This window comes from Salvelinus fontinalis, chromosome 27 (genome assembly GCF_029448725.1).
Source record: "Salvelinus fontinalis isolate EN_2023a chromosome 27, ASM2944872v1, whole genome shotgun sequence".
In the NCBI taxonomy this organism is placed as follows: domain Eukaryota; kingdom Metazoa; phylum Chordata; class Actinopteri; order Salmoniformes; family Salmonidae; genus Salvelinus; species Salvelinus fontinalis.
In genome coordinates, this window is record NC_074691.1 from 31,020,443 (window position 1) to 31,031,017 (window position 10,575).

At 40.5% G+C, this 10,575-nt stretch overlaps 1 protein-coding gene across 1 annotated transcript; it reads right to left on the reverse strand.

Annotated features, from left to right (window-relative positions):
* Nucleotides 1–815: 815 nt before the first annotated feature.
* On the reverse strand, nucleotides 816–10,546 carry LOC129825453 (cytosolic 5'-nucleotidase 1A-like). The gene is made up of 6 exons (XM_055885564.1): nucleotides 10,307–10,546; nucleotides 10,024–10,191; nucleotides 4,961–5,090; nucleotides 4,535–4,657; nucleotides 2,743–2,930; nucleotides 816–2,408 (listed from the first exon to the last, which is right to left on the reverse strand). Exons 1-6 carry the CDS (start codon nucleotides 10,415–10,417, stop codon nucleotides 2,031–2,033), a joined length of 1,098 nt encoding a protein of 365 aa, XP_055741539.1. The 5' UTR covers nucleotides 10,418–10,546; the 3' UTR covers nucleotides 816–2,030.
* Between the last annotated feature and the right edge of the window lie 29 nt (nucleotides 10,547–10,575).

Consider the following 10,575-nt stretch of genomic DNA (forward strand, 5'->3'; position numbering starts at 1 on the left):
ACAGTGGCATGTATGTACTCAGAGATACAGACCAAAAACAAATGTCCATTAGAGTGGACAAAATGTAATTGCTGGGCCTCAGGAAGCTATAAATAGACATGTCATTATCATATCACAGTTTCCTGTTGACATTATGCAGACATATCCCTGTGTATGTGTTGTGTCACTACTATGTAACACAGTCTAAAGGCGTGCCACATGCTAGCCCCCTGCGAGCAGGATACAGTCAAGTGTTGTTGACATCCCCAATGGATCCCCCATCCTGACACATACTTATAACCAACAGATACACTAGTCATGTGTGATCATCTCCTAACATTCAGACTCTAGGGGAATCCACACATTATATACAGTGCCCTGAAAAAGTATTTCCCCCTTTCTGATTTTCTCTATTTTTGCTAATCTTTTACACTGAATGTTACTAGATCTTCAACCAAAACCTAAAATTAGATAAAAGGAGCCTGACTGAACAAATAATAAAAAATGAGATATTATTATTTATTTTTTTATAAACACAGTTATACAACACCCAAATGTCCCAGTGTGATACAGTAATTACCCCCTTACATTCAATAACTGCTTGTATCCCATTTTGCTGCAATGACCACCATCAAACACTTCCTGTAGTTGTTGTTCAGTCTCTCACGTCACTGTGGAGGAACTTTGGCCCACTCTTACATGCAGAACTGCTTTAACTCAGCGATATTTGTGGGTTTTCGAGGATGAACTTCTTGTTTCAGGTCCTGCCACAACATCTCAATCGGGTTTGTATCAATGTGTGGATAATACATAAAAACATGAATCAACCATTTACATCTATTTTAAACCTTTATTTAACCTTACTGCAATATGCACAAGATAAATCTTTATGTTAAGTTAAAAGTGAAAAAATACAGACGGGATATTCTTAAAAATAGACATTTGAATAATTCCAAAAATATGTGTTAACACACAAAAAAGAAAAAATACAAATAGTTAATGTTCAACATACAATATAGACTGTCCTTCTACGTACTCTATATTCAACTGTAAACTATTTGTAACAAAATACCTGACATGTAACATTTTACTAGTGGAATAGATATGTATAGAACTAGCTTGCTTGAGATGTTGATATAGCCATATAGCCTAATTCAGCTTTACTAAGAGCAAGGTGAGATTTCTTGCGTCTAAAAACATTTTTTTTTAAATGGAATAAGAAAATGGAATAGACTAGAACAATGCTTGGATAGCAAAAATAATTATTGAATATTAAAGTGTTGCTTCTAAAGTTTAGTATATTTTAGACAATATTTTTTTAAGTCATGCTCACAGGCCAAAATGGGTCCCCGAAAAATATGCATAATTGTGTACTACATCATCCATTTTGTGTGATGTCATGTCCTGCAAAAAAAAAGATTTTTTTTTTTTTTTGAATTCCATTTCTTACAATATGTTACGAATTTGTCAGTGCTTAAGATCATTACTGCATCTAAGTGTAAATAATAAATAATAATGTGTTAATGTATGTTTTTGTATGGTGTGCAGTAAAACCAAAACGCATATTTTTTTTGCAGCGCTTCATATCAATAACCATTCTAACTTGTACGTTTACTAGAGTGCGCATATCTAAAGATATAAAATACACTTTGCTAAATATACTTTCATGTGTAAAATTTGAACACACTATACAAAATTTGAACACACTGACATACATTTTCATAAAAAACTACATATTTTACCAAATACTATTAAAGACTACAATGTGATGGTGATGAGGATTGTAGGAAAGTGATTATTTCTCTCCTTATGACAGAGAACATTAGGCGGCATTGGTCCCTGATGTGAGTATTACATCTACAGTCCTAAACTATGTGTTTTTCTCTCCTGTTACTACAACATTCTCTGATAAAGATGTTTGTAATAAAGTGTAAAAAAGAGAAATAATACAAAATCCTGATAAACAATAAAGGTCCTACAGCTGATGACAGGTTTGTGTGCAACTAAGCATTTGCATAACGTATGATATCTCCCCACCACTAGGAGGCTCTTCACTTCTTGTCTTTGACACCTTTGTCAGGATGCTCAATAAGTTCCCCCTTGTGATACTTCTGTCCGATGCCATAAGGCACGTGTGCAGCGATGGTCCCCAGCTCCTTGGCTCCCTCGATGTGGAACATCTGGTCGTCAAAGAATATGTGGGGCCGGATCTTCTGCAGGAGGGGCCCTTTGGGGGCCCCGGCTAGGAACAGGGCTTCGTCGATCTCCAGGCCCCAGCTCCTGAGGGTCTTGAGGACACGGGCCCCTGAGCTGGCTGCACTGCGGGCTGTTACCAGGTAGGTACGAATGGGGCAGTTCATACGCTCATTCTTGGCGTAGAACTTTCTCTGGAGCTTCCCCAGCGCCTCCAGGAAACACTTCAAGGGACCCTGAGTGAAACAATGAGACATAGGGTTAGCATAGTATTGTTTTTACTTTTGTCCAAAGCATATAATACATAAATGGGTTCCACTTTATTGGGCTAGCCCCCTATTATAGATGGTCTTTAGATATGCAACAACTTGGTAGGGATAAGGAAAGGGTTAGGTCTAGTATTAGGAATAATGGGATAGTTAGTTAAAATGTTTCTTGCTAGTTAGTCGAACATCTATAAGCCCTCTATAGGGAGATAAGGAAATCATGGAAATCTGACACAAACGACCATGTCAAAAGCTAACATAAAATGGAGACATGTATTCCGCTTCAGAGTCCTCTCATGATCACCTGTGCAAGAGGTTTGTTCTCAAATTCCTTCTCGTGCTCAAAGAACGTGTCCAGGCCGTGTTGTTTCACGATGATCTCCGACTCGTCAGAGAAGAGGACAGCGTCTCCATCAAAGGCTACTTTCAGCTGTGTGTCAGAAAGCTGGTTCTCCACATCTCCAGATGCAAACATGGTTGCTGCAGCAATGCCTGTTTATAAGACATAAGGGACATATATGCTCATAACAAGTCTTGCAACGCTTACAACAGTTATGGCTAGATGGTATAAAGCTACGGAAGTGACGCAAAAATTGCCATTCTCTCGCTGTGCAATTTGTCTGTTTCTGTTACTATGGCCACGGCTAGCTAGAGAGTAGGTTAGTTAGCTAGCTATGAGTCACTTGGCGATGACAATTAGCTGACGTTATTGCCCTCTGTAATAACGACGACAGGGCAAACCAGTGTGAATGACCAGTGCACCGGCGATGTGCTTCCCACTGGACAGCTGTACTTTCACTGAGTCGCCGGCGGTAGCTAGTATAACGTGACCAATTTGTGTTAATTTTTGTCTAGGATTTTAGTCTTGTACTACCCGAGAAATAACTCATATTGGTAAGCATCTAGATGTCACCATGACGCAGTCTACCCAATGGGGTGAACATGAACGGCAACAACACCGGGACACAATATACTTAATCCTGCAAGTACTGTGGAACTAGCTTCATAGGGTGATGGGGGATGACATTAGTAGGTGACAGTTACAGCAAGCACACGCATACAACCAACAGTACCCTCATCATCAGTACTTTCAACAAAAATAAAACAATCGTCAGTTTTATTAACTGAAACTGCACAATTATGTTGTGTGTAACACTAACAGTGAAATCCAACTCATCCTCTCCAAAATTAAGTCCAAACTCTTATGGTAGTTCATTTGAAAACTTGTCATTGGCTGTATACCAGGGGTCGGGAACCTATGGCTCCCGAGCCAGGTGTGGCTCTTTTGATGATTGCATCTGGCTCGCAGATAAAACTAAATATTCTCACTTTAAAAAAATAAATAAAAATTTATAAATTTTTTATCCCCTTTTCTCCCCAATTTTCGTGGTATCCAATCGCGCGAACCCAGAGACTCTGGTGCTCTAGACCCCTGCGCCACCCGGGAGGCCTATTCTCACTTGTTTTAATCCATCCATCGATTTTTCACTGCCCATGTCCTGTTCAGGGCTGCAAGAGCAATTGTCCATTATTTGAATTAAATGATACTGGCCTACGTTGGCCGTTGCTAGGTAAAACAGGTAAACGCTTCCTTTTGAATCAGTCTGCTCAGTCATTAGCTCAAAGCTAACCCTTCGACGAAGAAGATGGCGAAAAGAAAAAAAGATGACGAGTATCGTACATTTCAGGACGAATGGACCGAAGAATTCGCCTTTGTGGAGAGAGCAGGTTCTGCGGTGTGTCTAGTTTGCAATGACAAAATTACATCGATGAAACGGTCGAATGTAAAGCGGCACTTCGACAAATTCAGAGGCTTATTATACTGACATTTAGTTGAATTCACTTTTAAAATATATTATATGGCTCTCACTGAAATAAATTTCCAAATTTTTTGCTTTCATGGCTCTCTTAGTCAAAAAGGTTCCCGACCCCTGCTGTATACCATCTAGTCACAACCTATTACAACAGCATCATCCATGCATTACAGCTGTAGGCTATACTATAAAGTGTTACCACAATGTACATCTACAGTTTTTGACTTAGCATCCATGCCAACCTAAACCAGTCCATCTTAAACCAGTAGCATCCCCACCTACCCTCCTCAATGGCCTCGGTGACTTTCTCTCCATCCTTGGAGAGGTACAGGTTGGTCATGTAGGCCTTCAGATAGCCAATGGGGCTTTGCCCTCCGGTCATACAGAATCTCTCAATGGGTAAATCTGTTAGGTAGAGGGAACCATTGTTTTTTTATCAGAAACTCATAGAAATGTGATGGTATGGTCATCAGGCTGGTAGCCAAAGATTGCCACTACATATCATGAACAACAGCATATAAACATTAAAAACAACATATTTGGTCAAAAGAACAGCATAAAGTTGGATGTCCAATCATTCAATGAAACATGAACATACTTTACAAAACAGGTGTGTCTTATACCATTGTAGGCGTGGCTGTAACATTGCAGTACGCGTTACAGAGCATTGTTTGAGATGTAGGCGTGTTGCAGGCGTGTTTTACGGACCGTAGTGGTTGATGCTGTTGATGAGGCGCACCCCAACCTGGGCGTGGTTATTAGTCATCAGGACGATATCAAACAGCTCCTCGCTGTCGGGGTAGAGCTGCCTCAGTCTGGAGTTCACCGTCATCAGAGCCTGCAGTGTGTGTGTGTGTGTGTGTGTGTGTGTGTGTGTGTGTGTGTGTGTGTGTGTGTGTGTGTGTGTGTGCGTGCGTGCGTGCGTGCGTGCGTGCGTGCGTGCGTGTTTTCAGGACAGAATTGAAGAAACAATGACAAAAGTTGTCTGGTTTGTACTAGAGCAGAGCAACTACTTCTAGGGTGTTGCTTCAGAATATTCAGTCCCAAATTGTAACATGTGCACACACCAGTGGTGACCCGTCATTCAGAACAGGTGGGGCAGTTATATATATATAAATATAAATATAAAAATATAAAATAAATATATATAAATACATATTTTGAGGGGGAGGGGGGCTTGCCTGTTTTGCATGTTATTTTGGCATTAATACATGTCACATATCAGTTTGCAAACAATGTAAAAATATATATATATAATTGAGTTTATAAAGCCCCATACAAACATGGTCTCTTTTTTGTTTACTTGAGTAAGGCAGCTCCAAAATGCAGGTGTTTCATCCTAGCTCAGTGCTTTCTGTGGTGGTGGGGCAAGCCAGCAGAAAATAAGAGCATTGCGCCGTGATTGGCTCAGTGTTCTGTCACTCATGGGAACCTTACGCAATCGCCAAGCTTCAGTCCTTAGTAAGGGTAGACGTCCAACAGTTTAGCCCTTTGGGTCCTGCCATAGAGTTATATTACAAGTGCCCTTCCAAGAAGACTCAAGGTTATTGGTCACAGAAATGACGTCAAATCAAGTTATAAGTACAGTAGCTTTGATTGGACTGATCATGTCAACATCATACTTTCACAATCTTAGCTAGCAGTCATCATCATGAATCAAGTCAACAATCTACTGGCAAATCCTTTTTAATCCTTGTCATATGAAGAGAAATAATGAAGAGAAAATGATAGATAAAATGCATTCGTGCTCATCAGCCATCGGACATAAACATTTCACAACAATTTGGAGATCGCAAATTCAACAATGAGTGGTTTGTAAGGAATTGGTGACAGCGGCTAACTGCAAGCATTGCAACTGGGAAGTCGGGAATAAACAGCGAAAACTGGGAAAATACATTTTGAACGGTCATTCAATTCTCTTTAATGACAAAATTTCGCCATGGAGGACCGCCGCGCCACTTTCCTGTTCAAGCACATCACAACAACGTGAGTGCAAAAAATGTCTTATGCTGCTTCATAAATTATGTAGGATGCCAGAGAGATATGGATATTGTAGCTAAGAAAGTAATTCTACGTGTATATTGTGGGTAAGCTGTTAGTAGCCCGTGTGCCTCACCCTACTAATTTGGTCTATTTTCACCAACGCGGTATTGTAAACACTTCGTTCGTGGCCCGGTGTGTGCTTGTTTGCAAACTTGTTTTGTATGTAACGGATGTGAAATGGCTAGCTAGTTAGCGGGTACGCGCTAGTAGCGTTTCAATCAGTTACGTCACTTGCTCTGAAACCTAGATGTAGTGTTGCCCCTTGCTCTGCAAGGGCCGCGGCTTTTGTGGAGCGATGGGTAACGACGCTTCGTGGGTGTCAGTTGTTAATGTGTGCAGAGGGTCCCTGGTTCGCGCCCGGGTCGGGGCGAGGGGACGCCGTAAAGTTATACTGTTACATGTACAGCTTTGACAATGCTACGGATAGTAGTGGTGGCGCTTGGCTTGCACGTGCAAATTCAGCACACACAACATTCTATAATATAATTGTGTTATTTGACGGGTCAAATTAAAAGTTTATTTAACCCGTCAAATAGTGTTATATGACGTGTATCTTTTTTGACACACAAAGACCCAAACAGCGTTCAATGTGCCTCACCCTAACAATTTTGTCTATTTTCACCTCTTAAACTTGCCACTATAGGGGGTGCTGTTTCGCATTAGCATAATTTGCTCTACGGATTAAACTGCCTAGTACTCAATTATTGCTCGTACAATATGCATATTATTATTATTATTGGATAGAAAACACTCTCTAGTTTCTATAGCCGTTGGAATTTTGTCTCTGAGTGGAACAGAACTCATTCTACAGCACTTTTCCTGATATGGAGTCAGATTTCAGACATCTTGGCCACTGATCTGGAGTCAGTTTAAAGGTCACTGTAAATGCTATGGAGAAACAGACACTGCTTACGTCTTCCCCTGGGTGTCAGTACGTGGTGACGCTTTGAATGGAGTCGATTGCGCAATCGGGGCCTGAATAAAACAGCAAATACCGGAAGTAGCTTCCTTTTGCTGCCTGCGCCTGGCGCACGGAGGACGTCGGACTCGCCTCCTTCCAAGCTTTAGTTTAGCCAGTAATATTTCTCCGGTCATGTTTTTACTCGTTATAGGTGTTAAAAAAATCATAAGGTAGTTATTTAAACCGTTTTGTAGCAATTTATATCCGTTTAGTGCGATTTTGAGGCATTTCTTTCTGAGACACTTTGAACCTCTGGGCACGTTTCCAGTTCATGCCGACCGTTAGTGGGCATTTCCACATGGCAAGAGGACAGCTTTCGACCAAAAGACGATTAGACCCAAGAAAGGATTCATTGCCCAAGATTCTGATGGAAGAACAACTCATAGTAAGAACAATTTATTATGATAAATCGTGTTTCTGTCGAAAAATGTTAATCGCTGATGCCGCCATTTTGTTAGATGTAGCTTCGCTTGGCACAACCTGTATTGAAAAGTAAGGATAATTAAAAACATGTAATTCAGCGATTGTATTAAGAATTAAATTGTCTATCAATCGCTGTCCACCCTATATTTTTTTAGTCAAGTTTATGAGTATTTATGTATAAGACTAGATCACTGTCTAATATGGCGCACGACATTTTCTGACCAGCTGGGCTATTTTTCTCATTGTCTAACCATGATTTTGGTGGCTAAATATGCACATTTTCAAACAAACTCTATGTGTATGTTGTAATATGATGTTACAGGAGTGTCATCTGAAGAATTCTGAGAAGGTTAGTGAAAAAATTAATATATTTTGGCGATATTTACGTTTTCGCTCTCTTTGGCTAGAATCAATGCTCTGGTAATGTTTGCACATGTGGTATGCTAATATAACGATTTATTGTGTTTTCGCTGTAAGACACTTAGAAAATCTGAAATATTGTCTGTATTCACAGGATCTGTGTCTTTCAATTAGTGTATGCTGTGTATTTTTTCGAAATGTTTTATGATTAGTAATTAGGTAATACACGTTGCTCTGTGTATTTATTCTAGTCGAGTTGTGATGGTGGGTGCAATTGTAAACTATGATTTATACCTGAAATATGCACATTTTTCTAACAAAACCTATCCTATACCATAAATATGTTATCAGACTGTCATCTGATGAGGTTTTTTCTTGGTTAGTGGCTATCAATATCTTTATTTGGCCGAATTGGTGATAGCTACTGGTGTTGAGAAAAAATGGTGGACAAAGAAAAATGGTGTCTTTTGCTAACGTGGTTAGCTAATAGATTTACATATTTTGTCTTCCCTGTAAAACATTTTAAAAATCTGAAATGGTGGCTTTATTCAGAAGATCTGTATCTTTCATTAGGTGTCTTGGACTTGTGATTTAATGATATTTAGATGCTACTATTTAATTGTGGCACTATGCTAGCGATGCTAATCAGTTTTGGGGGGGGGGGTTGGGGGGGGGGTGCTCCCGGACCCGGGGTAGGGAGGAGTGAAAGGTTAATATCGCCTACTGCTCTAACTTGGTGGTGCACATGTAGTCTATCACCTGTTTTAGAGAAATGTAATCATTGAATATTGTAAAAGCTTTCATTGTCTGTTTATATGCCCCCTTTATCTATCCTATGGTTCTGACTTGTTGTACAGGCAGTACACTGTAAGAATTGCCCATGTTCTGAATTCTGTTGCTGTACATTTCAAAAGTGCTGAACAAATAGTTATATTGCCTATGTCCGTTGTTGCTTGCTCATTAATGTCTTAATCGAAATTACAGATTGCTTCTTATCTGCTTGTCGTCCCCTTATGCCATAGTTTGTACATATCAATTGTCATTAGAAACCACATTTGTTTAAGCAAGTCAGCCATATCTGCTATGTTTTTTTAAAAGTCAGTAAATGATGCTGAATGAACTGTTTCGCTGCCAGAGAAGGCTCCACTGATAGCCAGGTGTAGCAGTAGTAAGGTGCTGTTGGGACAGCTTTATGTTGGCCCTAACAGTTTGTGGGCTTCGTTTGTCACCGTTATAGTGCTAATTAATGTATTGTTTTGTGTTGTGGCTTTGTTGGCATACATCCCACATGATCTACATGCTAAAATCGCCACTGGCACACACGCATGCACAAATGCACGAACACACCCACACAGATTATCTGAAGGGGACATTTGTTGTTCTGCTATATATTACAACATGGCCTAATCCTGTGCTTGCATACCATTATAGAGCATGGGAAGAAGAACCAGAATAACCTGCCACAGTGTTTTTATTTAACCTTCATTATACTAGGCAAGTCAATAAAGAACAAATTCTTATTTTACAATGACGGCCTACTCTGGCCAAACACTCCCCTAACCCGGACAACGCTGGGCCAATTGTGCACCGCCCTATGGGACTCCCGATCATGGCCGGTTGTGATATAGCCTGGGATTGAACCAGGGTCTACAGTGACACCTGTAGCACTGAGATGCAGTGAGATGCAGTGCCTTAGACCACTGCACCACTTGAGTGTCATTCATGCATTGATGTGTAGATGGTGCATAACAGTGGGAAACAATATTGCCTATTGTAATTCTGAGCAAAACACTATTCTAGATGCATTACACAAATTGTATCTAGGCCTAAATGCATTGGCATGACAGTGAATGAGGTTTCCCCTTCACCTCCACTAAGGAATCAATATGCAATTGTAAGGGAACCCTACCCTCTGACTCTCCTACGCACAGACATGCAGGTAGGCCATACCCTTAACTATGTTAATTCAATCCCTCTAATTTACCTTCACGAGAGGGAACGCCACACCTGGCATGAGCGGCTCATTCTCGTGCTCCTGTTGAAACGTCACATACTTCTCGACCCCCTCTTCCTCGTAGATCTTCCGCTCCGCAACCATGTTAAACAGGGTGCGAGAAGAGACGGCGATAGTAACGGCATATTGGGGTTTGGGCTATATGGAAAACAAAAATTACGATACAAGAGATTAGCTAATAGTATACTATAGACCCGTGTAGACAATTATTTTATCTGCAAAGACAAATAAGAACGGCTTATGTATCACTTACGGGTCTAGGTTTCCTTGTTTTTAAACTGTCAAAAAAGGCTTTTGCTGCGGCCCAGTCCTTTTCCTCTCCAGTGTTAGTGGCTGCTGGATTTGTAGGTTTGATTTCACTCATATTTGTCCTGGGATGGAAAAGTTCAAAGTCTGATAGTTCCGTAACAGTGATTCCGAATGTAGATGATCAGATCAAGCGCCCACAGGATAGTTTGCGGAAACGTTTGAGAGGTTTCGACGGGCGTGTCTTTTTACCCATGATGCTCATTCGAAAAAAAG

Bases quoted from the DNA above. Each gene is read 5' to 3' on its own strand.
- LOC129825453 (XM_055885564.1), bottom strand. From the start codon at position 10,417: ATGAGTGAAATCAAACCTACAAATCCAGCAGCCACTAACACTGGAGAG. The intron at 5,091-10,023 runs GTAAATTAGAGG...CACACACTGCAG, and splicing joins TGGCGTTCCCTCTCGTGAAG to GCTCTGATGACGGTGAACTC. The intron at 2,409-2,742 runs GTGATCATGAGA...TGTTTCACTCAG, and splicing joins AGAACAAACCTCTTGCACAG to GGTCCCTTGAAGTGTTTCCT.